We start from the raw sequence: 27,405 nt of genomic DNA, 5'->3' as shown, positions 1-27,405 counted from the left end.
TTGTTGACAAAAAAAAGTTCAGACTAAAGTTTTATCTTTGACTAAAACCAATGTGACCTAAATCACTTTATTATCGCCTCATCGTCACAACCAAAGTGCCTCAAAAGTACTTGATGAAATGTCTTACAGGCTGTATAGTGCATAATGTTTTTAACAGGTCAGGCTCTCAACTTGCATAACAATGTCTTTACTTTGGGTTATACATAGAAACAAACAGATCAGCAAAAGGTAAATTCCACTGGTCACACAATCAAGGCTTTCTTAGGCAACCCAGGAATAACCCTTAACCTAACCCTAGGCCAGTTTGATTTCCTGGTTTGTCCCATAGGATTTGATCCTTATAGGCCACTAATCCTCTTGACAACTGGAACGCTGACTTTGAGTCTCCTTGTTATATCACAGAACAACATTAGATTAGTTCAGCGACATGAGTGTGTTAGCAGGACCATTCTATCTGAATAACACGTCATGCATGACCAAGATCAGTCACATCTGAGGACAGTAAAATGCTAATTCATGGATTGGAAATGGAATAACGATTAGATTTATGCAACTTAGAACTGTTTCGTTGGAGCTCCATGCTTGGCTTTTTCATTTTTCTAATGTGATGCATTTGGAGGAGGACATTACTGTAATGAGCTCTGCAGGCAAAGAGAGTGATGCTGTGGGTCAGAAAAGCAGCAGAAGTACAGGAGACGTTCGCGGGATTAAAGTGAATGGCAGACCTGGAAAGGCGCCCTGCTGTGTGTCAAAACAGATTTGGATGCTGCTTTTCCAGCAGACCGTCTGCTTGCCGTGCTGTAGTGTTACATTAGAATTGCATGAAGGATATGTTTTTTTCATGGCTTCACCTTACTACAGGGATCCCAGACACTTAGGCTACTTCAGTTTTAACATGACATGCATTTTGACAACTGCTGCCTGTGATATCCATGTCACTTCTCATTACTAAGGCCCATACCATTTGGCTGGACAGGGCATTTGAATGTGTATTATGTGTGATATACACATTTGAATGTGTATATCTGACCAAATGATGATTTGCTTAATTACCATGTGGTCAGCTGTTTACTGCAACCACTGAAGTATCATACATAAACATTAATTAATTGCCACACGATGCAAAATCACACAAGTCTGTTGTAATACCGCAATGAAACATACAGGCCATTATCTGTCTTTGTACTGGCAGTCACAAAGAAAAAATATTGCCAAATTGATGACTTGAAACAAAAGAGGGAGACATGACTCTTTAGAGGACTGTTTTGTGGCCTTGCAGTGATATAAACACATTTGCTACAGTCTGTTAAAATCAAATAACATGCTGAACTAAATCCATAATTGTCCTGTGATATCCCAGTGAATGCATCTACAGTATTCTATATCTGCAGTACTGACATTAATTATAGTCTTCATTCTCCTGATTTTGTTCACTCCCAGAGGAATACTCTCCATGCCATGTCTCTCATACACAGGCAGCAACATCTGAGAACCACATGAATCTGCTACTGCTCAGTCTCAGAAGTCTTATCAGCACTGAGCCACCAATATTGCATTAGAAATACTTAATATTTTCACACGTTTTCCCAGAAAAAAAAAAGAAATTTTAGAAAACAAAATATAGTTTTTGTTTTCAGTGGGCATTTGTGTAAATTCAGAATTCAGAGCAATGGTGGTGAAGATATGCCTTTTAGAAATGTAATTAGAAATGTATATCATTACATGTGCATACTTATACAGGTACAAAGGGGTAAATGATCTACGTTGGTATAATAATTAGGTACTTAAAAAAGTTTTGCTTGTTTATGTATTTGTTTTTCTTTCACTTGAAACTATAGCATATATCTATGTAGGTGTATTTGTGTTTTGCATACTCTTTGTGTATCCATAATTTCTTTTTACTACTCTCTTGCACAAGGTTTGAGCAAGCCTATGACCATGTACTAGAGCAGAGAAAAAGTAAATATTCTACCGAGCAATTTTATTCTGAAATAATAAATAAATCATCACAAAAGGGACAAACTTACAGTGTTTCATGATTGACAGTATGCCTATATGTCAGTGACATCTTTTAATAGTGATGATTTCCAGGCTCGGCCATAAAATGTCTTGGCGTATGACGAAGGAGCAGCTACGTGATACCCTGACAAGTCCTTTTTTCTACCTGTCAAAAAAAAAAAATGTTTTCCCCCACCGACCTTTTCCACGCCGAAACTTTTATTTTGAAATGTCTTCTACCGGAAGTACATACTGGGCGGAGCCACCGATTTTCACTTCCTAGATGCACACTGCTAACACTGCTGCACAATGAAAATACTTAATTTCTTAAGCTTATTTTCCACATACCTGTTAGCGGAAAGCCTCAACATCGAGGTGAGTGCATATTTTTTGCATGTGGCGCCAATATCCCGCCTATTTGTGTGTTGCACGTTGAGTTTTACCTGAAATGCCGTTTCCATGTTAGCCTTCTGTGCTAGCAAGTTAACTGCTGTTTTGGTGATACGCCTGGTAGCTTATTCAAATGACCATATAACACATGTAAATGTATTTATGTTCTTTCACTTGTTTCTCAGGACAACGCGGGGCAGTTCTTTAGCAGTGGTCATACTAACAACTGGGCTGTTCTGGTGAGTATGAATTGATGCTACATCTTTGCTAGGGGACATGCTGATTGATTTGTTTGGCATTAAAAAGGCAGCAGCAAAGTCTTGTTTGTAGCTAATTAACTGGCATCTCTCTCTTTTGCGTCCTCCATGTTTGATACTCAGGTGTGCACATCCAGATTCTGGTTCAACTACCGTCATGTGGCCAATACTCTGTCTGTGTATAGAAGTGTTAAGAGGCTGGGCATCCCTGACAGGTAACTGTGGTAAAACTGCTTTTCTTAGTGTGTCACATACACTGTGTCAGTTTTAGATTTTGGGTGGTGATAATAATCTAAAGTACAGACAGGTATTGAATAGTTTGTATTTATAAGGTGCTTAGTTTGCACAAATCGAAGGGGTCTGAACAATTTCTGAATGCACTGTAGTTAACAGTTCTGTGAACACACTGTTTGTTTTATGTGAAACACATTTTTTATTTTTTTTTGGACAGCAAGCATCTGCCAAAATAAATGTAATGTAATGTTTTATTGTCAGACTAATGATGTGTACCTATATATCATCCACCCATTTTATTATTTAATAACTTTAAATCACCTTTGTCATTTTCTCTTTCTCCAGCCACATAGTTCTGATGCTGGCTGATGATATGGCATGCAACCACAGAAACCCCAAACCTGCCACAGTGTTTAGCCACAAGAACATGGAGCTGAATGTGTATGGTGACGATGTGGAGGTGGACTACAGAGGATACGAGGTTGGTTCTCATTACACTCTGTATTATGTAGAACTGCAAATCAGTCAGTCCTACTCAAATCTGTTTGAATTTAAAAACTTAACACATTAAAACTTTAAACTACTTTAACTACCTACTACTTTTCAGAGCCTTTTCTTCTGTCTAAAGGAATAATCACTCTTGAAGCCTGAAAAATAATTGACATAAATGATCAGAACCAGTTGACATAAATTGGAAACTTAATAAATTCTTACCCCATTTGCAAGAGTTGAAGCAGCATGTCTTCTTTTTCAACTTTGTATACGTGTCTGAATTTGGTGTGAAACAAGTTTGTAAAGGAGTGTGGACCAGTGTTAGTTAAAATCTGAAATGTGTAACTTTCATAGCTTGCCAACTACACAACACTAGTGGAGGGAGGTGTCCCGTATAGTTATCCACCTTCTTTATAAAAACTTAGTAATATATAACACAACTTACATCGATAGCTATTATATACAAGTGTAGCAGGGAATTGGATGTGTTATAGTCCACACTGTTTGTCCAGTGTTTGCTCTGTCTGTTGACCAGGAAATGACTTGATGTCATTTCAGTCCTTGATAGAGGAGCACCCAAGTGTTTTGTTTGTTATGGACCAAGGCAGAGCCATGCCGGCTTTTCCATTCTCGGTCACAGTTTGTTTTTGATTATTTACTCTGCTTTGTGCTGGTTATTTAAAAACGAATAAACTCCGCTGTTTGCTGTCTAATGGTAATCATTCACAAGAAAAACTGATAAGGATGAAGAGGAGAGCAAGAAGGAAATAATACAACGGTTAATCAATTTTCCGTTTAATTAAAAGCTAAGTGGAGTAGGGCAAAAATATTTGTCTGTTACCTTAGACTGACTCTACTGATGCAGATGAAAAGTATAATGATATTGTCTTTTTGACAGTCACAGTCTCCTCGCTGTTTTATTAAATCCAGAGTCCTGAATAATCATTTATCACTAGGTTATGAAAATCATCAGAGTTTTGTATTGTGCCTGTGTTACAGGTAACCGTGGAGAACTTCTTGCGGGTTTTGACAGGAAGGCTTCCACCCAGCACTCCACGCTCCAAACGCCTCCTCTCTGATGACCGCAGCAACATCCTCATATACTTGACAGGTAATTAAAGGACAAATCCACCGGCAGATACTCCCCTTGATTTTAATGAGTGTGTAATATTCGGTGCTAGGAGCTATTTTATGATTGGAGCATTATGATTCATTTTCTGTGAAGGCACGTTGCCTACACCTCTCAACAATCTGCAGAAAAGGGAAGCAAACACAATCCTTATGGCTTTCTTTTATATGTGAAGGTGAAGAGAGCAAGATCATAGCAAGGTTTCCACCAGGAAATAATTTTTCCGAAGGTAGCAAATCATTCAGATCTTGTCTTGTCTTCATTGTAGTTTGTAGAGTATGACCTCAACAATAGTCACTCTCATTAAATTTATGGCAGTTGAGGGAAATGGCGCTTCTGCTCGTTTCCCCTAAAGGTTAATGGGTTTGTAAAATTACAGTTATCTACCTTTTATCATGATAGCCAAGGTGGTCTTTGTTTCAGGTCAAGTTACCCACCTCCTCTATAAAACACTGCAGGAAACTCTACATAGTAAGAACAAGAGTTTCCTAGTTGAAAAGAAGTGCTGACAGATGTAAACTTGCGTAGAACTACACTTCATATCAGGCTACTAAGCTGTTGATGGAGTATTCTGCTTCTTGTAGCTGCATTCGTTAAATCATGTCTCAATGTGACTTCATGTCTGTTTGGTTAGTCCTGTATGGAAATATCCACAAAACAATTATATTGGTCCAGAAGGTGAAATAAGGAAATAAACACTATTATAATGTTTTGAGATGGACTTTATGTTTCACCACAATTGAAATGTCAAAGGACAAAGGTTTTTTTTTTTATCTACAAATTCTTTTTTTTAAAGGTGACCGCAATGAAGAAGCTGTAAATTGATGACCTGAAAGAGTGACAATTATTTACCACGTATTCATGCTCAGTACTTCATATTGTAGTGTCTTTGAGAAAGTCACATGTGTCTCCTCACTCTTGTAATATATATTTTATATATTTAGTTGAAAGAGTCCGTTTTCTTAATCATCTTCATCTTCAGTGCACACGGCTGCCAGCCCTTTTCATGTTTCTTGTTATTTTGCAGTCCATAGGATATTTTTGAATTATGAATCAGAGATTAATGAATTATTAATAATATGTGTTTGTTTAACAGGCCATGGCGGGAATGGTTTCCTGAAGTTCCAGGACTCTGAGGAGATTAGTAATGTGGAACTGGCTGATGCTTTTGAGCAGATGTGGCAGAAAAGAAGGTAAATAAACTGGCAAGAAACATAAATGATTTAAAAGAAAAAGGCTTCACAAAATAACATCCCCTATTGTGTCTCTTACTATTGAAAGTCCACTTGACTTGGTCTTTCTTTCCCACCAGGGCCAGTTAGCTGTTCAATGCTAGTAGCTGCTCTTTGCTCATGCTCCACTCGCTGTGCAAGTGCACAGTGTTTGTTGATTCTCTCATTTACAGCACTTGGCTGCAGCTGTGCTTTGCTGCAAAAATGTGGATTTTTTTTCAAGGAGAAAGTGTTTGAAATTCTCTTCTTGTTGCTGTGGGGAGATCAGTACACAGTGACACACAGTTCAGTATCGCTGTCGAATGTGGTCAGAGGTGCATCAGACATTAAACTTTAAACCAGAGGAGGCCAGTGAAACCAGGTTTTTAAGGATGGTGTTAACTTTTGCTTTAAAGCCAGTGTCTATAGGTTCCATTGTACTGCCTGGTGAGTGAGTGCAAACTGTATATTCTATATGCAGAGCTGTTTAAGAGCAACTTATCACCAGACTGAAAAATGTTGGTCCACTGTCATCTCTGCTGGAAAGTGGTTTGTGTCTCTAAACACCCAGAAGCAGGAGTATGGTTGGATCTGAGCAGAGGTGTGCTCTGATGCACGTAACCACACCTAAAAGTGATGCCAAAGGGGGACCTGATTCACTGGTCTTGAATGGCGTTTACAGTGCAATTATGTTGTTAATAACAAAAAGTGTTATACATGAACAATGTGGCTGGAAACGAAGCCGATGACGGTGGTGTGGGTGAACCAAAACAATTAAGAAACAGGCTGTAAAATATTACCGTGCTGAAAGGCTCCGCAGAGCTGAGGGGAAATGTCTGTGGGCTCATCACTACGAGGGAACCCTTTTTGAATCAGACGTTAATTAAATCCATTGTTCATGTAAAAATAGTGATTATAACAGCTTTATATAAATACTGTATTGAACAAAATACCGTCAGTGTTTGCTGTTGAAACGGTGTTGAATTTGAGTCAGTTCCACAGATGCAACACATCATATATCCCTGAAACTGTAAGGGAATTACTATTATACATATAATAACACAACCTCCTATGAAGGTGGAACTGTCTCTTTTCATAAATGGAATTGTGTTACTGTTCAAGGTGCAGTGTTTTGAATTGCTAGACACTAAATGAACTAAAGCAGATTCTCAGCTTCCCGCACCTATATTGTCCTTCAAACCTATCAATAGAATCTGGGCCCCAGGCTGCTGGATAAAAGCTTAGTGACGCCAGCTTTGATGCTGATGCGATAATTGCGGGCTTGAACCGCCAAATTAGAGCCACTATAGAGACTTTGCCACCTCACCTCATTGTCCCCAAACCATGTTGTTTCAGTCGACTGGATATAAAAATCTCATCATGTTTGTCTGAAGCAGGGGAAATTTCTCTTTAATAGAGGAAGAAAGGGAGGAAGAGTGGGGTGGGGGTGGGGGGGTGAAACTATGTGTGGGTGTGTGTGGGTGTGTAAGAGGAGCTGAATGGAGCTGTTGGTTTTTCTTGGTCACCATGGCAACTGCAGCATGAAAGATGTTGAGAGGGTTTGTGTGACACTGGAGTTTATTCAAACAAATGGCTGAATATTATGCCAGCTGTGGATTCTCTCATCTGTTTTGTTTGAGAATGTACATAATCCTGTCTGTGTCTGTGTCTGTGTCTGTGTGTCTCCAGGTACAATGAGCTGCTCTTCATCATTGACACCTGTCAGGGTGCCTCCATGTATGAGAGGTTCTACTCTCCGAACCTCATGGCTCTGGCCAGCAGTCAAGTTGGAGAAGACTCCCTGTCGGTGAGTTACCTGCCCTCATGAGGACGAGATAAATGAAAAATCATCAATCAGTTTGTCAGGTTTTCTAATAAGCTGTGAGGTTTGATAGCACACTGCAGCTGAAGACCAAGCTTGAGTGATTCACTCTGTAAGACAAACTTACCCTCTCCAAAGATGAAGTGCCAGGTTTATTATTACGATCATAGCAGTGTGATCGTCCTTATTATTCTATTAATACTAGGACGAAATCTACACTGCGACACAAGACAGTGCTGCTCTTTCACTTCCATGTCTTCCACTTGAATCGTCAACTGGTGAGGACGTGGAGCCTTAACCTTTATAAGTCTTTTAGCACAATAACAACAACAGCAAAGGGTCAAATGAATAGTGAGTTATATTGTTCAGTTTCTACATGAACATGTTTCATAAATACATTCATAAATACGTTTATAAGTCACTCCTCATTTACTATAGTTCACCACAATTACCCTTGGTCTTTCTGAGTGTCTGAATTATGGATTGTTTGTAAAGGTATTCATTACATAGTGCCTTCAAAAATTCGACACTAGAATGAAACGAGTAATGTAATGCGACATGTGCGAAATCTCAATTCACTGCTCACAATTGATTGTATATTATGTTTCCATTAGTGAATGAGGGAGTGATTTCGAACTTCATTTATTTTGTTCACTAACAATTCTTTGGTACTTTATATACAATCTTTTGGAATAAGTTTAAATTTGCTTCAGCTGGGTCATTTTAAAGACAAATAATTGCGTCTTCTTTCAACTCTTTTTTTTTTTTTTTTTTATATAACAATGTATCAAACGTGTGGCAAGGGTTGCTAGTATTGATGAACCAGACCTACAGAGAATTATCACCTGAATCTGCAGCTCCCCTTGACTTTACAGAGCCTTTACACAGAACGAGTCTCGGCTCACTGTTTAGCTGTCCGGCTCACAACGTTGCTGTTTTGGCTCAGCTTCGCTGCTCTCACTGCGTGAGCAAAAAAAGCTCACTGTACACTGCCTGCTCAGCACCAAACGGCAGACAGTTTTGGTGACTAGCTGGTGAACATAGTGGAGCAATTAGCAGCTAGAGAGCCACATATTTCCCCCAGGAGTTGGTAGAGAGTGAATATTGGACTTAGATTTTCCAGGTGGCCAGAAGCATGACTGTAAATGAATATAAAAGCACTGTTCTAGAGAGCATTAAAAGATAAGACCACTCTGTGCTTTAATGTGATGGCCGTTACTCATTATGGCAACCTGTCACTGACGTAATTCCTTATATACAGTAAAAACAATATTTGGAATAACTGTGTTTGTTCAGAAGCTTTAATGAAGTATTTGTGGTTGAGGCACATAACTGTTTTCCTTGTCATGAGTTTTGAAACAAAACTAAAAATGCCATCAACGCACCTGTGCTGACAATATGCTGTTGGATATTTAATATTCTTATTCTCAAGTCTTTTTTTTTTTTAAACCCATCTCTTTCTAGCACCAGCCAGATTTGGCCATCGGAGTCCATTTGATGGACCGTTACACCTTCTACCTGCTGGAGTTCCTGGAGGACATCCATCCTGCGAGCAAAACCAACATGAATGACCTGGTGAGGATGTGTGTGCTTGTGTTCCTTTTCTTTTACCTAGCGTCATCAGAGAGTTCATGTGTACCATAAAGCTGCAGCTGACGTTCATTCTCATTATCAGTTAGTCATTATTTAGTTCCCCAGAGCCCAAGATGACACCTTTTTAATTTTTGTTTAACCAACAGTCCAAAACCAAAGATATCCAAGTTATATTAATGATGTAAACAAAGAAAATAAATGTTTTGTATTTGTGCTCAATAAATCGTTATAATTGGATCACATGCACTAATCTTTGACTGAAACTTAATTGACAACAGTTTTGATAATCAAATATAATTGACTGAATCATTTATTAAGCAAAATACCAAATTTCACAGGTGCTGCATTTCTGTTTTATGTCATGGTAAATGAAATGTTATAATACATCGCTTTGGCTTTAAGAAACTGTATTATTTCTAAATTTTGACATTTTACAGATTAAACAATCATTTGATTAATCAGGAGAAAAAAAATCATTATAGAATACTCATTAGTTGCAGCAATAGAGTACAGCAATTATTAATGCAGGACTGTGGAAGGGAGACTTTTTTTTTTTACCTCTACCACAGTGAGACAGTGTCTGTCCTGCTCTGCCCTTCTTGTCTGTCTCGCATTATAAGGTTTCTCATCCTAAAGGAGCCAGATGAAAGTCACACAGGACTCTGCACTTAAAACAGAATGTCTGATACTGTGTTAAGGTTGTTGGCCTTTAACACATAATGGCGGAGATGGTGAGTGCATGCTGCTCCAGGCCATGCCTCAATCTCAGCAGCACCTCCCTTTTCATCTTTTACACTCCTGCAGAGATCCACTGGCCCCAGGGACCACTCATCATCCCCACCACCTACCCCACCTTACCTCACCTGGAGTTACAATCAGAACACCTCAAATCCTTACTCAGGGACGCAGTTCAGCTTCAATCAATTAGTATTCTTTTTTTAATTTTCCTGTTTTTGAAGATGCTCTCTTTGTTCCTGTGCTAGTTGGTAGATTTAAGGATCAATGCTATGGATTTCTCTGACAAGCCCACCAAGTTTTTCTTTTTTTAATCTGGGCTGCAAAGGCTCACCCCTTTGATGATACTCAGATTGCCTCCACCTTCCCTACAAAATCCTTTAGCAATTGTGTGTTTTTCAAGTCTGTTTGGCCGATAGAGATAATGTTCACCTCGGTTTAATGATTTTATTTCTCTGTTCAAATGAAGAACCCAGTCGGACAACACACTGATGAATCACACACTTAAGAGGATTAATCCACAAGTGGTTACATGCCAGGCACCAAAAGATTTGTAAATGATGATGATATGCACAAATGTCAGGCTTTATGCCTCTAATCTTCTCCACTCATTGTCACGTATTTTAACACCTCCCACTGCAGTTCTGACTTGAAGCAGCTGGCTACAGGTTGCAACTCACTATTAGTGGTATTAAAAGGAGATGACAAACTATTTACTATTGTCTGAGTATTAAAAGAGACCTACTCTGACCTTTTAGCTTAACCTCCTCAAAGCAGCATTAGTAGATATCTACAGTATTAATATTTGTATATAATTACAAATAAAAACATATAATTGTTTTTGTTGGAGCCCCTAACTTTTGCGTAGTTTTTTGTGTTCACACTATCTGTTGCAATAAGCTGTGTATTCCTAATGCACCATTTGTGGTTTCTCTGCTTTCCCAGTTCAAAGTGTGTCCCAAGAGTCAATGCGTGTCCACTCCGGGCCACCGTACCGACCTGTTCCTGAGGGACCCAGGAAGTGTCCTCATCACAGATTTCTTTGGTAGCGTCCGCAAAGTGGAGATCACCATGGAGACTATCAACCTGACTAATCCCATCGAGCAATTGGAAGAGAAGTAAGATGAATTAATTTATTTGTTGTCATTAGTAGAATGTTTTCACCCACCACTTCATAATTAAAATATGAGTAGTAGCCTCTGATGGAAGGCCAGATCTGTTAAATAGCAATGTGATCTCGACATACCGTTTGAGCAGAGTTGTCAAGCTCTGTTTAGAACACTAACCCTAAGAAACCTTGACTTGGCAGGGACAGGCATCTGTAACAATCTGCCACCCTCAACAAGGCTTGACAAAAAGTTTCTACATTTGAATCTCAAGAGTCAAAAACCTTCCTTTTGAAATGTGGAAATTGCGTACTGGATTTCCCCTTGCTTTAATCATTTTTAAGTGCAAATAATAAGCTTGGCAAAGAGCTTTTGTAGATTTAGCTCTAGAGGGAAGTGATTTTTTTTTCTAGGTGGATTAGGGGCAGCCTGGATGTAAAAGCCTTAATTGAGGTCGTCCTCCTTTTGTTTTAATTGAAGTGCTGTGGGCCACATTTGTTCTATGTTTGGTTCCAAACTAACTAGGCTTCGATTTCTGTTTAGAACATCTCTCATTAGTCATATTGATTTTTCTACTAATGATGTTTTGAGTGGCCCGTTACCGGGAGAGTAAACCACATTGAGGATGTCGCTATGACTACCTTGTAGGTGACATCTGTGTTTGACGTAATAGTACAGTTCATTCAGATAGTATTTACTGATGTTAATAAAGCTTTACTTCACAACACTGTCACATAAAGACAAGGCTACAGGCTCTTCAGGCTACAAATCAGTCACTCTTCTTAAGTGCCACTGAGAGAGCAGCAGTTTTTGTGATTGATTATCTCTGGCGCTACCTTGTGATCAGCAGGACTACATGCATCCGAATTACCTCTTGTTGTGATACATGGCCTCGACCACAAGATGGCTGTAGTATCAAACTCTTTAACATCACCTGCTCAGCGTTCACTGTGCCTTGTGACATATTGTTTGCTCTCTCAGACAGTTGCACTAATCCCATAACCAGGAGTTTTTGGAAACACACAGCTAATGCACTAAAATGCAAACAGTCCTCCTTATATTGGCTCATTAAGCTGTGGGTAACGAATAGATTTAGGTGCTCTACAAACAGATGTGGGAGAAATTAAAACTTTATTCACGATTACCCTCCCCCCACTCCTGTTAATTTCATTAAGCTGGGCTTTAATTGAACCACTGGGAGGTATTATAGTCAAAGAATCTAATGCGGTTGACTGCTAATTAGTAATTAGAGGCAATTGCCATACCAAATTTAGTCATCGGCTGTTTTGGCCTTAGGCTAGTTAGTCATTGCACACAACTTCCCCTATCACTTTATTATTGATTAAGGCCAACACATTCGGTTTGCTGATCCCCCATGCAACACAGAAACACAGCACCAGTGTTATTGAGCTGGCTGTTGCCCCAATTCAGTCCTAGAGAGACGTTTTATCTCCAATTCTGATGTAAGAAAGCAGCAATCCCCTGATTCATTTGATGTTTAATGGAGTTAAAGTTTAGTGATGCACCGAAGCAATAGTAGCATCTCTCTACTCCTGATTAAAAAAACACTGTTGTGAAAGTTCAAACATATTAGGTAGTCTAATAATTAGTGTTTCTTTAGCCCCATTCAGACAAGATTAATATGACAGGGGGTAATGAGGGATTTGTTGTGCTTCTCATAGGCCAGAATTTTTGCCCTGGGCAAATTGCAAGACATTGTACACAAGAATATTCTTTGAGAAAATCATGACCTTCATCACCACTGGGCTTATCAAATAATGTAGTTTAATGTTTTCATTAATATTAGCATTATTAAGTCATTTACCCGTAAATTGGATTATTTGCACAGACAGTTGCACACTACTCAAAGGCTCTTTCTGAATGCAAGAACTGGTGATTGTAAGGTAAAAGTGTTGATAGTGTATAATATTATACATAGTAACAGCAGATAGGCTGTACAATGACAGATCAGTCGCGAAAAAATGGGTCGAAAATGAAATTTACTTTTTAGTAGTCATACAAAACTGAAATTGTGCGATGAGCTGATGAATTTCAGCAACAGAAAATCCAGCTTTATGCACAGAAACGAAGAGGTGCTTTTTTTAAAAATACAAATCGGTCTCTCTGGATTTAAAGAATAGGAAAGATCAATAAGTGTGCCGAGTAATAAAGGTAATTGGGGCTGTAGTGAAACATGGAGTGAAACATCACAGGAGTGCTCAGGATTAAAGTCACTTGAAGGTAGTGATGAAATGTTTAAGTCAATTAATGGAATGATAGATTGATAGAAAATTAACTGGCAACTAATTTATTTAATAATCATCCATTCATTCATTTTTCAAAGAAAAAAATTCATACTTTTTCATACAGCTTCGTAAATGTGAGGATTTGATAGTAAACTGAATATAATTGGGTTTTAGACTAATGGTCAGATGTAAGAAACAGTTACATTACAATACATCAGATTAGCCTCTGAGGAATGAATATGGTCACTCTTCACTATTGTCTGACATATTATAGAAGAAAACTATTGAGGACACCCTTTACCAGCACATCTGGATCATCTCAAAAAAAAGAGACAGGATTTTTATGAGACCTCTGTCTGGATGCCACTCATAAAGTTAAATAATAGCATTTCATAAGACTTGAAAATGGGTTGTAGCGAGCTCTGTGTGTTCCCACAAATGTCCTCTGTTATTAAATATAGTGCTGCTTTAATCCACTTTTGTCAGCTCATTTGGCCACTCAGACAAGTGGTGGAGGATATTTAGAGAAGATGGGTACATGTGTGTGTGCATGCCTGTCTCTTACTAATTCTCTGGCTCACCCTCCTCGGTCGCTCTCTTATTCTCTCTTCTCCTCTCACCCATTTCTAAATGGCCATTTTTCCTCAGAACAGGCTCTTCCATTAAGTGGATTGCACTTGATGGAGAGGACATTTTTAAGGACCCCCCTCTATCCTCTTCATTATACATGGGCTTAACAGTGTAATGACATTGTGCAGTTACGTACTTCCAGCGTTAGGTGGTTGTTGACCAAAACACGTCTTCTTGGGGGTCACACCACTCCCAGGATAATTACAAGTACCAAATTAAAGCGGAGTTCACATCCCATTGAGTCATAAAGTAAATGTAATCTAATTTGTGACCTGCAGCACTGGATAGTCTGCAAAAACTGCTTTGGCCATTAGCAGAGCAGATGTTAAAAGGAAATTTGTTTGACCTTAAGATGGCAGCTAGAGACAGCAGTGATACCAGAGCTGGAGGTGGGGAGGTGCAGTTACATTTAGAATCAGCTAAGTGGATTCAGAAATCCACTCCAAAAAATCTCTTCATGGAAAATAAAGTGGAAAGTGGTTTGAATTGAATTAGACCTCATGTCTTGTGCTAAGTGAAAGGGGGTGAAGGGGCGGGAGCGGTGAACCATCGTTGCCCTCGGTGACATGTTTCTAGTGGCAGAAAGAGCTGGGGGCCCATAGAGGGGCTCAGCAGGAGATGTTCTCGCTGCCAGCCAGCCCGGCCTGTTTTCTTCGGTCTGTGTTCCTGTCTGTCAGAACAACTTCTGCCGTACCACATACTCGTGTTGGGAAGAGAGAGGGGCAGAGAAATGGAGTTGAATAGAAAGGAATGAAGACAGGAAGTTAAAGAAGGAAGAGCAAGAGAGCAACAAATGTTGAGCACAAAGTAACTTAGAGAGAAGAAAGGGACAAAAAAGAAAAAGGAGAACAGGTTGCTTCACTCAGCAAGTGGTTGGAGGAGAGCCATGGTGGCTCACTGGGGGATATGGCCCACTTTGTCAGCAACTGTCTGACCTGAACTTTCTTTGATTATCCAAAAACAGCCTCCACTCAACTGTGACCTTTAGCTGAGACTCTTCTCTCTGACTCTGTATCAGACTGTGATGTTGGAGACAAACTGTCTTTCAAAAAAGATATACATGGAGGCACACAAGCATTTCAAAACTGCCCACGGCAATTGTGGCAAGTTGGTGGATCGACACAGTTGCAACGGGTTTGAGAAGTGTTTGAACTGAGAGATATAATGTCATTTGACAGTTTTGTTTCCTTGTTTTTATGCATTTTTTTTTGTTTGTCCTATGTGTTTTTGTTGAAGCCCTGATAGAGTTCATGAAGCTGGTTCAGTTGCATGCTTCAGTGGTAAACCTACAAGAACACAAAAGTAAACATCTGAAAGATTTAAGAAAGTAATGCTGTGGTCAAGTAAATCAGTCGGTGGCAGCCAGAGCTGGACATATTTCTGTATTGTACTTTTCATATTCAAACCCCATTTGTGATTTATGCTGATAAGAAACACCTTGCCACTGTAGCTTTAAGGGATAAGGCTGGCATTATTTGATATTTTTGTTCTTGTCAATCTATCCCATGAAAAGACCAAAGCCAGGTCTTGTCAGTCTCAATACTGTCCAACCTCCCAGACTGTCTGTTGCTCTTCTCCCTAAAGCCATTCATTCCTACTGAGGATCTTTAAAAAAAAAAAAAGAATGGGTCACGAACATGTACTTTCATTTCTGGAAAAGGCTGATTCATTTTCTATTATATACATGGAACATATTTTTTTATTCTTTAGCTAATGTTACTAAAACCGTAACGGTAAAATCAGTGCGTATTTACAGCAACAGGACAGTATATGAGGGAATAAACAATGGTGCCTCTGGTGACATGTTCCTTCATTACAGTGAACAAAAAACAGAACAAAAAGTAACAGTGTGGCTCATTGATGAGTTTTAATAGGTTTTTTTTTTTCTTTTTTTGTGGATAACAGCAGTTTTAATACAACTTGTCTCACATTAGCTAATGTCTATTCATCACTTGCCACAAGGTTACCAAGAACAATGTGGTTAAGGGACAGCTTTTCTAACGGCACAGGCCCATCTTTTCTCTTAAAACTGAGCAGAGTTTTGTCCTGACATTACACTGGCCTTGGTTACAGGGATACACACAGCAAAGTTGTCCAATGGCGTGTATGTGTAGTTTTTTTTTTCTGAAATGATGCCTCTGCAGATTCAGTAAACACTTACAACAACTAATCACTGTAAAATCTTTAACCTTTCTCTCACTAACATATGGCTCTTTAGTCGCTACATTCTGGCGGCAGATGCAGAAAACTACAACTCCCAAGAACAAATGCTACAATGTGATTTCCTCCACAACCCAATGATTTTTGTTTCCTTTCGTTGTTTTCTTTAATGTTTTTGTTTTATGTTTATCAAAGTCTGTTACAAAGCTCAAGCTTACCACCTGCCAGACTAAAATACCCTTGTACTTACTGTGCGAGATAAGACCTGAGACTGTATATCATAACCATGTTACAGACTGACTCAGGAACATTTTCTGCCTGAGGAAGAGCTCCAAGTTTGAAACCTGTTGCAATCCAGATTAACTGTTATTCGAAGCCTTTTGTTGGATTTTCTGTCCATTAAGTTCCTGTGTCTGTGCAGATTTTGAGCAAATTAAATTCTCTCGCTGCCCTACATTAAATAACTCAGCTTTTTTCATTTGTGCTTTTTCCTCGCGCTTGTGCAGAATTCTCTAGTTTTTCTGGATTCAGGTGATTTAGTGCAACACAGCAAAACTCAAAGTGAGCACACTTCACAGTCAAAGTTTCACTTGTATTTCTTTTGTGTAAGAAAATCCAAGAGAAGAAGAGAGCACTCGTGGGTGTGAATGAGACGCTGTGGAGAGCCGATGCCACTGTGTAGCATTAACAACAAACATTAGCTGTATCTGAGTTTTTTTACTTGTACAACAAATTTAACAACAACCTTGTGTGAGTATTGAAGTTGACCCTGCAACTCCTTCTAACTTTCAGGGATGGCTGCATTGATGATGGTCTTTAGAAAAACTAACTGAAGTGCTGAGTGCACTGTGGATAGGACAGGGGGCCTGGGAACTTGGAGTTCTACTAACACTTCTAAAATCATTAAAATAAAAAGGTGGTGAGTGGATTGCTCGGAGATAGATTTTTAGATGGTGTTTTACTTGAGAAATGTGTTTTGTATGTTTTTCTTTTTCATTTGTTTTGTCCTTATGAGTTCTGGAGTGATATAAAATGGCTCCATCCACGAACAAGAGGATTTTGACTGTCAATGTTCCTCAAGATGATTTTTTTTTTCATTCATTAAGAGGAAAAAAAAAAGGGTTCATTTGCATCAATTTGCGCTGCATATCATTGACTTGGCTCTGAAACGATATGTCAATCACGCACACCTCTGCTACACACACACACTGCCAACAGAGACACTGGAGTCTGTTCCTCTCCCCGACAGCTTTTCTTCATCACTGGGTAATGGTGTCTCACACAACAAAAGCTTGATGTTTCCAAAGTGCAATTTACTTACTTCAAATAAATGCTAAAAGACGGCTGTTTTGTGTGTGTGTGTGTGTGTGTGTGTGTGTGTGTGTGTGTGTGTGTGTGTGTGTGTGTGTGTGTGTGTGTGTGGTGTGTGTGTGTGTGTTGTGTGTGTGTGTGTGTGTGTGTGGTGTGTGTGTGTGTGTGTGTGTGTGTGTGTGTGTGTGTGTGTTTGTTGTCTTTCAGTGCTGTGAATGGAGAGCTGCAAAAAGAGATGCACTCATATGCAGACCAGCTGCCAGTTTCTGAGATCATCCATCAGGTAAGAGACCAACAAAAACCCCAGGATAAGTTGAGGACTCTCAAGGCCACATGAACAGGCCCAAGTTGATATAATCCAGGCAGTTCTGACATCCCCCTTAAGAAATGATAGAACATTGAGTTTTTTTTGTCATCTTTTGTGTCATGTGTTTGCAGCCATTTATTTGGGGATCCAGTGTTTTCATTTTTTGAAGTGTGTCAATGCTCACCCTTAATTTGGACACAGAACAGAAAGTTATGTACAACATCCACCAACAGATGTCTTTGTGCCGTTTCCATGGTGACAACTCCAAGTGTGAAATGCAAGTGCCTTCTGGTCTCGGTGTGGAGGGGCCACCGTGAAATCCAGCAGAATGGATAGGCATGATTGTGGCGAGGAATTGTGCATTCATCTCATTCTCAAATGGATTGTGGCTCTCAGGCGGGCGACCTTCACAAATGAACACCTATTCCTCCTTATTCCACCTTTACAACATGTGCTCTGCATTTAGAATAGCTGGTCTCGGGTCATTTATCACTCTTGTAAGATTTTCTATTATGAGCCTATTAAAAATGGTATTTCTACACTTCCATTTCAACTTGTGCCTACAAAAAGTAACAAAGTCACATCAATCTCTGCCACAGGCAACAGCAGTCATTATTGTTACTTACTTTTGGGATGCGGTTCTGAGAAACCCATACTTTATAAACACCAATATCCCTGCAATAGCTACTAAGTTTGTCAAGCTCATGGTAATCAGTTTTTGCTGCTATAGTGTGGAGAAGTGTTTATTAAACTCCATAGTGATTAAAAAATGACTTCCTTGTCACTGGCACACATCCGCAGTGATGTTTCTGAGGGCATCGGATGTTTTGGGTCCTTCTTCATCATACACTTTTGCTCAGGTGATCCAGCCAGAGTTGATTAGACAGTGGCTGTGGATCACTCCTGATCCAAAGCCATCTGGAAGTTCTCTCTGCAGCCTCCATGTTGGATTTGATGGCTTTACTTTTTGCAGTCCCAAGTGTAGACCTTGCACAGTTAGCGGGCAGCCCTACTTCAATGGGCTCACAGTGCGCCTTCCTGTTACATGGACTGCTTCCGCACATGTGCCTCTTCCATATGGTCCTCACGGGGAACTGTCATCTCTACAAGGAGTAGCTGATGATCGCATCACGTTTCGCCTCAACAAACTTAGCATAACGTGATCTGGGAACCTGAGCTGCCGCTTTGAGTCGGATGCAGAGGTGAGCAGACCAGCTGCTGATCTGGGCTGTGGTTTAAGCATCTGGGAATTTGTGACTGCTTGGGTGAAACCTAGATATATTGTTTGGAAAGCTCACCGGCTCTGTGCCCACCATGTTTGTTAAAATGCTTTGTCAAACCTACCCCAAACCTTGGGGTTGACGAAGCGCACGCGAAAGAAACCGTCCTCGGTAACCAGAGGTGGAATGCTATTTGTGTAAGTACCGGAGCACATCTATGACGCACATGCATGAGTGTACGTGCGTCACGTGGTTGTGGCTCATTTCGAAGGTTATTTAACCAGCGGCAAGTTTGCTTACATTAGTTGGTCGTTCTGGTGCCCTCCGGCAGGATTACACCAATGGATCACAGTATGTTGGTTTTGCCGTTAGTACAACAGCCACAGTTGGAATGGCCAATGGGCATGCCGGGACAGATCCTGGTGACTGACGCATTGGTAAAACAAGGTTCTACAGGCCAAGTCTTTCTCTTTACTGGCCGTCTCTGTGTGTCTGTCTCTGAGATAGCTCATTCCTCACATTTTTTGTTCATATTCAAAGCTAAGTAGGAGTGACCTTGTCATTGTCATAACAGTTGTTAACATTCAAGCATTGCATCCCCCATACAGTGTAAATTGGCCTTAGCTGTAGGTGCACTGTCTAAACCTCGTGGTATGTCATCTTGCAGTGCCTCCTAAGGATTATGATTTCAAAATTAGAACAAAAGCAGACTATTTAACAAGGTATTTTTGCTGCGGAAAATGTGACAGTTGGGCATCTCTCACTTTGTATGCTTAAACCGATGCCAAATAATTTCAGTAGCTGAAGTAATGCCAAGTGTCAAATCGAGCTTTGAGATTTTAAAGCCAAAGCGGAGGATCAGAGCAGCTGCTTTGTGGGGTTTGTTTCCAGAACAATAGACACCACTTCTCCAAAAAGAGGTACAGTGATACCATGGCTGTTTCTCATAACTAAGCAGAGACGGGGGCATCAAATGAAGCTGCAAAAAATTAGTCCGTTTGTTTAGGGCAGATCCATTTGCAATAGAGCTGGTTCACATCTCGGTCACAGTGGAGTTGGAGTTGCAGACGTTTGATTTTAAAATGATATTCGTCTTCTGTGTGTAGTTGGATACTAAACTATTGGTGTTGATAGCAAAGGTCAGATGGAGCTGAACTAAGTAAGTGGAGAAAAATAAAAACCAAAAAACAAAGCTCCTCGGCTCCTGCTGCTGGACACATTGCCGGCTGACATCGACTTTAGTGTGAACAAAGAAGTCACAGTCATTTGGCCCAGAGAAACAAAGCTGACCACAGGTCTGAGCCCTGTCAGATACTTATTGAGTATCGTGATGGGAAACAGAATGGGGTCTCCACACAGCGGCACTCTGGGAAATTAGCTGTGGACTGCCTCAGAAGCCTAGCAAAACACAGACCGCTTTCTGATCTGCTGCCCGTTGCTTCCATAAGAGCGCCCCATAAACTATTTCTATAATTTTCAATATGTAGAAGCAATCACACTATTGGAAGCTCAAACGCTCGCGCACACAAACACACACCATTAAGCCTCTGCCGTCTGCTACTTGGCTTCATATCTTGGCTCGATCTTTTCTTTTTTCACCCCTCTCTGTCTATTCATATTCATACGTCCTTTTGCTGTATTTCTCTCTCGCTTTTTAAATGCACCCACACGTACAACACACAAACACACTCGTCAACCCGACGACCCCTGCCAGAGATTTCGATTATCGGCCAGCTCTCCTGCTGGGTCGAAGATGGGAGTCCTGATAGACTGAGTCATCTTGCTCCCCCTCACCGTAGTCCATCTGCACTGCTGCAGAATTACCAATGTCCATAAAGTCTATTGACAGCTGTCCTGCTTTTGATTAGCTGTCATATTGGATTCAGCACTCTGAGGTAGAGATATGAGATTTCTGTGGCGGTGCCCCTTTGTTGTCGCTGATCAGATGCACTCATCTGAAGAACTAGATGTGATTGTATCTCATAAGATTTGATGTCTGAAATATTCCCAAGTTGTCTGAAGCTGAAATCAGTTGTGCCACCAACAAAAAACAAATCTTCTCACTGTACTCTATCTTCTAAGAAAAACCATTTTTCCATTTGCGAGTAGACCAGCTGACGCCTTGTAAATAAGAAAAAAAAAAAAGTCGTCAGAGTGACTGACAGTGGATATATAAGGCTGTGCTGTATGGCATGTGTATACAAACTTCCCCCCATTGTGTATGTGGAAGTGTGTATTGTGAGGAGTTGATTAATGCCCTGTCACTGTTGGCAGTTGTCTTGCTAGTGGTGACAGGGTGAGTCCCCTCTTCCTGCCACCTTCTGTTTCCAACCTCACGCATCTCATCACGTTGCCAAAGCCTAATCACAATATGTTCAGTTCTGGAAATAACTAGAAGGAGCTCTCTATTTTCTTTTCTTTTTTTTTTTCTTTTAGTCTCGTGTGTATTTTTTTTTTGCCTCCCTCACTGCTGTGAGTCCTGGTCTCTGGCGTCAAATTGTTATTTGTTCTTTTTCCAGCTTGACGCCACACCATATGGCTCCAGAGAATTGAAAATGGAAACAGTGAAAATTAATGCTTTGCCTCCCTCCCATCCCTCGCCAAATCCCTGTTCCCCTCACTCAGGCTGCGACAATGACTCTTATCAAAACTAGATGTTGGGATCCGTGGATAACAGTCCCAACCCACTCTGACAAGCTGCCTCCATTTAATCAAATATCAATTAGAATTTGCTTTGCTGCTCTAAAGTTACAAATAATATCTTCTACAAAAGCAAAACATACCTTATGAGAGAATACTCTTCACACCGCTTTCATTGTCCCAGCACTTGCTGAGGGCTTGAATGTCAAGGCAGTACAGTGGAGTGTCTTGGCAGCATACAATAGCTGCTGTTCTGTCATCTGGCTCTGCACAACGTAGATTTGCTGCAGTTTTGACCTTGGAGTACCAGGACGTTTCAGACCTCCCTCAACGACCATTAGCATCCTCCATGGCCATGTTAATTAACTCCAATCAATCAGATGGGTAGCTGTTAATTGATTTTACTGGTGAATTGAATACGCAACACAAAGCGTGTGCGTCTGCTCGGGTGTAGGTCCCTGTCCTCGGCAGTGGGATGTGAATGGTTCTGTCAGTGAAGGTCAGCACAATCTTGCTTCTTTTCTGCTCAGCTGTTCCTCATCTACCTCCTTCATGTCTGCTTTTTTCTGTCGGAAGAAGCAGCATTCTTTTCATTGTGTGTGTGTGTGTGTGTGTGTGTGTGTGTGTGTGTGTGTGTGTGTGTGTGTGTGTGTGTGTGTGTGTGTGTGTGTGTGTGTGTGTGTGTTTTTTTTTTTAAACATCAAAACTCTCATACATGTTTGCCGGCAGATAACGGCAGAAATTTCTTGCTTATTTAATATTTAATTTTTAATTTTTAATTTTTTTTTTGTGGCCCTGATTTCTATCCAAGGCTACACATACTCATACAATTCTGAGCTGTATCAATCAGTCATTTAATCAGTTGGTTGATGAGGTATTCATTTTCAACAATTATGATAACACTCAATACATTTATAACTATCTAAAATGTTAATTTCCCACATTCTGAAGTTATTTATCAAGCTAAAATTTCAAACATTTGCTTGTTACATTTTTTAAATGTGAGTGTTTGCTTTTTCTATATTTTGTGTGACGGTAATTTACACACTTTTTAGGTTGTTGGTCGGACAAAAACAAGCAATTTGAAGATGCTGCCTTGGACTATAGAAACTTTGAACTAGCAATTTCTTTTACACTGTTTTACACTATAATCAACCAGGCCAGTGTGAGCAGATAGTAAGTTATTGGAGAAATGTGACTCTTAGGAGAGGAGCCTTGAGCTCAATGGTGGAAAAAAGGGGGCAGTCCGGCAAAAGAATCACATCATGTATTGATTCTTTTTTTTTTTCGATGGGCTGACAAATATGATAAATAAAATCCACCGTAAACATCACAGCTGATTCTTTCGCCTTTTTCCATTTAGTCAATTTTTTTCCTGCAAAAACTGAATTTCAGTGCAATAGACGCACACCTGCTTCCCCTTGTGTGTTTTATGGCATTTACAAACAGTGTCAACATTACATAGTTTGTCCACCGGAGAGTAATGACAAGTTTATTTTTCAAGTGTAAAATGTCCTGCTCAGTGTACATAATACTCACTGTAGGCCACTCACAGGGATCCTTTCATAAAGAGTTTTTTTTTTTCTTCTTTTTTTTTTTTAAATTTGATGTAAGCAAAAATAACGGTGTATTAACATTTGAAGAAAATCACCTAAAAAAAAAAAAAAAAAAAAGAATTTGCCCAGGGTGCCCAAACTTTACCGTTCAACTGTATCAATGTTGTATCCTCTGACTTTACGCTGCCTACTTGGCTTCTCTCTCTTCCTGCTAATGTTTCTCTCCCTCACCTCCCTCTTGACATATGCTCCTCTCTCTCTGCCGGCTCTGCTGACGTGGCTTACTGTCATAGTCGATCCATCTCCCTTTGCTACTGCTTACCCCTGGGACTTATATACATGCGCACACACACACACACACACACACACACACAGCCCCAGTCACGCACACCTCTGCCTACCATTGTCACAGAGGTCAACTGCCCCCGATGGCCACACGCTCCCAGTCACCTCTTATGAACATTCCCGCCCTGGCTCTGCCTCGTCCTCCAGGTGTTTCTCTCTCAGCTCCTCCCCCTGCCTCCCTGCCGGCCACTTCGTCACCGTGGCTGTAGCTGAAAGTGTCATAACTCAGATTTTGTTATGTAACACAGATCTGAGACTTGTAGTGACGTAGCAGCAGAAAAACGAACACTGAATTTATCATTTGGACCACATTTATGTTTGGAATCAGTGGCCATGTGATAGCTGTCTAAACTGTCAGATCAGTATTCATATGACTATGTCAGCGTTGCCACAGGACAGATCACTGTTGTGATGGCCCTGTGTCCCTTTTGACACAGGAAAACATGGAGAACGACAGCTCAAGCATGCTGGCTAATTTAATTGGGATTTGGGTTTAAGCCTCTATTTCAACAAAGCAAGAGCAAACATTTCAAAATTGACCGGCATTCAAAGCGATGAGGGGTTCTCCTCACAGTCACTAAAAGTCAAGAGCCTGAAAACCAATCAGAAATCACGGCTCTCCCTGGATATCAACCAGGACAGACGTCCTCCTGTTTCTCTGGTAGTCCACTGTGAGCTCTTGTACCCTGTGACAAAGCTCTATCAGTCCTTTGTACTCCACTGTAATAATAGTCTCTAAGGTGAAGACAGCAGATTTCTCACAAAAAATTATTCACTGGAATCATTCATGACAATATAGTGAAAAGTTCCATTTTGCCAAAAAGACACTTCATATCTTTTTATTAAGTTCCTTCAAGGTTTGCACTCCAGATATTATATGAATCTGGACGCGCATGTAAACAGGAACTGCACTGGATGGCAGAAAGGAATATCACTGGAAAGTTTGTGACTACTTGTTAATTCCCTCAGAGGTCGGTACCGTCAAGATTTGTCAATAATAATAATTTGTGTGTCAAAGTGAGCCAAAGCTCAGAGCTGATTTATTTCACCTCCACGAGCGAACGCACTGATCATGGCAATTGAATCCGGTCCAGTTTCACTGTTTAAAAAGTGGTGTGACAAAGCTCTGTGCTGTGCAAACATTAGGGGAGGGGTACATCAGATATAGAAGCAAAGCAACAAAAAATGTCTTTGTCTTATGTTTTTGGAGTCCTTGCTTATGATAGTCAAAAATGTGATGGCTTTGTACAACAAGTGAACTTTGTTTTTCGTACAGAAAGAATGAAATTTGTGTTGAAAATGTAGCCCTCCCATCCAGTGCAGTGAGACCGCTATTTGATCCTGGTGGTTCTCTGATGTAAAATCCTGTTTTCTTGCAAACCACTGTGCAGTCAAACTGATGGATCTGTTGTTCAAAATGGCCTTCACAAACACATTTCATCTTCTAACTGCCAACTGCATCAATCGTTTTTTTGTAAAGCCCCACAAAAAGTTATATTGAGGGGCTTTAAGTACTTTAAATATTTTTGAAGTGAGTATTCTCGAATACCATTGAATACTCATGACTACACAAACAACAAGTTAATAACATGATAAAATAACATCCTTAGGTTTTACTCATGAAGAATTTAACAATCAAAAACTGCTTCAATAGCACTGTGTGTCATATGTCATCAGAATCTGATTCAGATTCATAATCCTGATTGATGTGTGGAAGTACATTACATCAATTTTCCAACTTAGTCGTGCGCATTTCAGATCTCCCATAAATGTCCAATCTGTGGTCTGAGATGAAATCTCTCCATCGTCTGCGTTGTTCAGTGAAGCCACTGTCTCTTGAAGCCCTGAGCTCTTACCACTACATAACCTGCAGCTTTGCGGCATTCTCCTATTGAAAGCTGGTGAAGCTTCGGCCCAGTCTGAGGTACTGGGCGTTCTGGACCAGGTTTTTTCATTAAGGATATCACTCTACTTTGCTTCTGTTTATCATTCCCTCAGCCAGTCTCCCTGTCCCACAGCGCGATGCTGGCCACCACCATGCTTCACCATTGGAACGGTTTGGGGCAGGTGATGAGCGGGGCCTGGTTTCCTCCAGACATGAGGCTTAGAGTTGAGGCCAAGCAGTTCAATCTTGGTTTCATCAGACCAGAAAATCTTGTTTCTCACAGTATGATTTTCCGTTACGTGCTGTCATGAAGCTTCTGTCTGGTCACTCTGCTCAGACTCATAAAGCTCAGATCAGTGAAGTGCTGCAGTAATGGTTGTCGTTCTGGACGTTTCTCCCATCTCCGCACCGGCTCTCTTCCCCTGATTGTTCAGTTTGGCCTGGCATCCACTTCCAAACTTCTTCTGTTTAAGAATGAGGCCACTGATCTTGGGGAACTTAAAACAGTAGAAATTCTTTTGTCGTCTCCCCCGGGTCTGTACCTCGACACAATCCTGTGTCTGAGCTCTCAGATGCTTTGACCTCATGTATTGGTTTTTGCTGATTGATAGATTGATTTGTGAAAAAAAGAGAATCTTAGCATAAGACTGTAACATAAAATGTGAGAAAAGTGAAGCGGTCTAAATACTCTCTGAATGCACTGTATGTAGGAAAGACGAGTGAAAGACTGTTCCATTTCACAACACGACTCGTGCCACAACTCCTGTAAGCCTGAATATTACTGCAGTCTTCTCTTTTACTCTTTCAACTGTGGTTATTGTTGGACAATGTTGGGCGATGAAAAATTAATGCAAGCTGAAAAATAGTAATGAACATATACCATGTGAATGCAGCTATAAATGAGTAAAGCTCTTTGCTTTGGACCTCCAGCCTTGACTCTGTCCAACACTCTGCCTTTGGGCTGATGTCAAATCCAAAGGCCTCACTGTTTCTGCTTTAGCATTCTGGCCGGCAGCAGAGCTCTATTGATTTGACTTGATTGAGCTGTTAAATAAATTTTGAGTCAGACATAATCCAATTTTACTCGCTGTCCTCACTCTTTCTACATTAGAAATTGGCAGCGTCGTCACGTAACCAGGAGTTTGGATTGAAAAGACAGCCTTGAGAGGACGGTACCCTGCACACAGAGGTTGCAGGGAGGCACGAGTACACAGCTGTGCACAGTTCCTGAAATAAATATTTTGCTATAGTTACCAAGAGCTGTTAAACTAATAAGAACAACAGTAATTTTCACCTGCCAAAGCAATTGATAGTCATTAAGAGACATGTAATCTCGGCTGTTCTAAATGCTTCTTCATGATTAGGATCAGGTGCAGTGTGTTATTTTAAAACTCGCTGTGTTATACAGTGGGTCAAGTTCATCATCAGCCCCTCTTCACAAGCTGAGATAATGCTGCTTTGTGCAGAAGGAGAATTACAGTCAGCCATTGAACAGCTTGTTTGAAACGTAGCCATTGTTGTGCTTTGATTTGATTGGCTGAAGGACAGAGAGTGTACACTGGTCAGCAGGGAGAGAAAAACTGAATATAACTGAGGTGTTAAAGTGTTACGGTCTCAGCCAGTGGAGATTTTAGCTGCGAAAAACACATTTTACTGGCATTTGGTGCTCAGTGGGTGGCTATTTCAAACTGCACATATTAACACACTCTACAGAATGTGCCAGGCTTTTATTTTTGTATTCACAAATACAGCAAATGAGTCGACTGTACTTATGCCAATTCAGCAGTTATCACTTTCTAAAAAGTGAAATCCAGCAAAATATTAGACATCTGCTCAAGTTGTACAGATCAATTTATGTATAAATTGCAATGCAATTAGACAGTTCCAGCAATGAAATAGCAAGAGTCATCAGGATTAGATGGATTCTCTATCTGTACTGCTGTCGGCTCACTAAAAAGGTACGTGCTGGTTATTTTGTAGAACCTATAGTACCAAACAGTGCCACCAAATCCTGAAGTTTTCTTCCAGCTTTCTGTTGATGTTCTGCAACACAGCTGAACTGTCAAATACTGGTCCAGGTTGAAATTAAGGAATTCGGTGATGCTGTTAGACACTAAAACTAAATGAGGGATACTTGG

General features: G+C 40.3%; 1 protein-coding gene across 2 annotated transcripts in view; it reads left to right on the top strand.

Annotated features, from left to right (window-relative positions):
* Positions 1-2,243: 2,243 nt before the first annotated feature.
* pigk (phosphatidylinositol glycan anchor biosynthesis, class K) overlaps positions 2,244-27,405 on the top strand; it is a 29,109-nt gene continuing 3,947 nt past the window's right edge. Inside the window, exons 1-11 of one of the 2 annotated variants that reach the window (XM_056391295.1) lie at positions 2,244-2,373; positions 2,574-2,627; positions 2,769-2,860; positions 3,225-3,360; positions 4,371-4,482; positions 5,597-5,693; positions 7,401-7,518; positions 8,998-9,108; positions 10,807-10,979; positions 17,522-17,597; positions 17,855-18,268. In XM_056391295.1, the coding sequence (XP_056247270.1) occupies positions 2,308-2,373; positions 2,574-2,627; positions 2,769-2,860; positions 3,225-3,360; positions 4,371-4,482; positions 5,597-5,693; positions 7,401-7,518; positions 8,998-9,108; positions 10,807-10,979; positions 17,522-17,597; positions 17,855-17,938 (1,119 nt within the window). In that variant the 5' untranslated portion in view covers positions 2,244-2,307 and the 3' untranslated portion in view covers positions 17,939-18,268. Of the gene's footprint in view, positions 2,374-2,573; positions 2,628-2,768; positions 2,861-3,224; positions 3,361-4,370; positions 4,483-5,596; positions 5,694-7,400; positions 7,519-8,997; positions 9,109-10,806; positions 10,980-17,521; positions 17,598-17,854; positions 18,269-27,405 lie in introns of those variants that run through there. The other variant, XM_056391294.1, reaches the window with a different exon arrangement.

This window comes from Seriola aureovittata, chromosome 12 (assembly GCF_021018895.1).
Source record: "Seriola aureovittata isolate HTS-2021-v1 ecotype China chromosome 12, ASM2101889v1, whole genome shotgun sequence".
Lineage (NCBI taxonomy): Eukaryota > Metazoa > Chordata > Actinopteri > Carangiformes > Carangidae > Seriola > Seriola aureovittata.
This window is presented reverse-complemented; position numbering and strand designations above follow the sequence as displayed.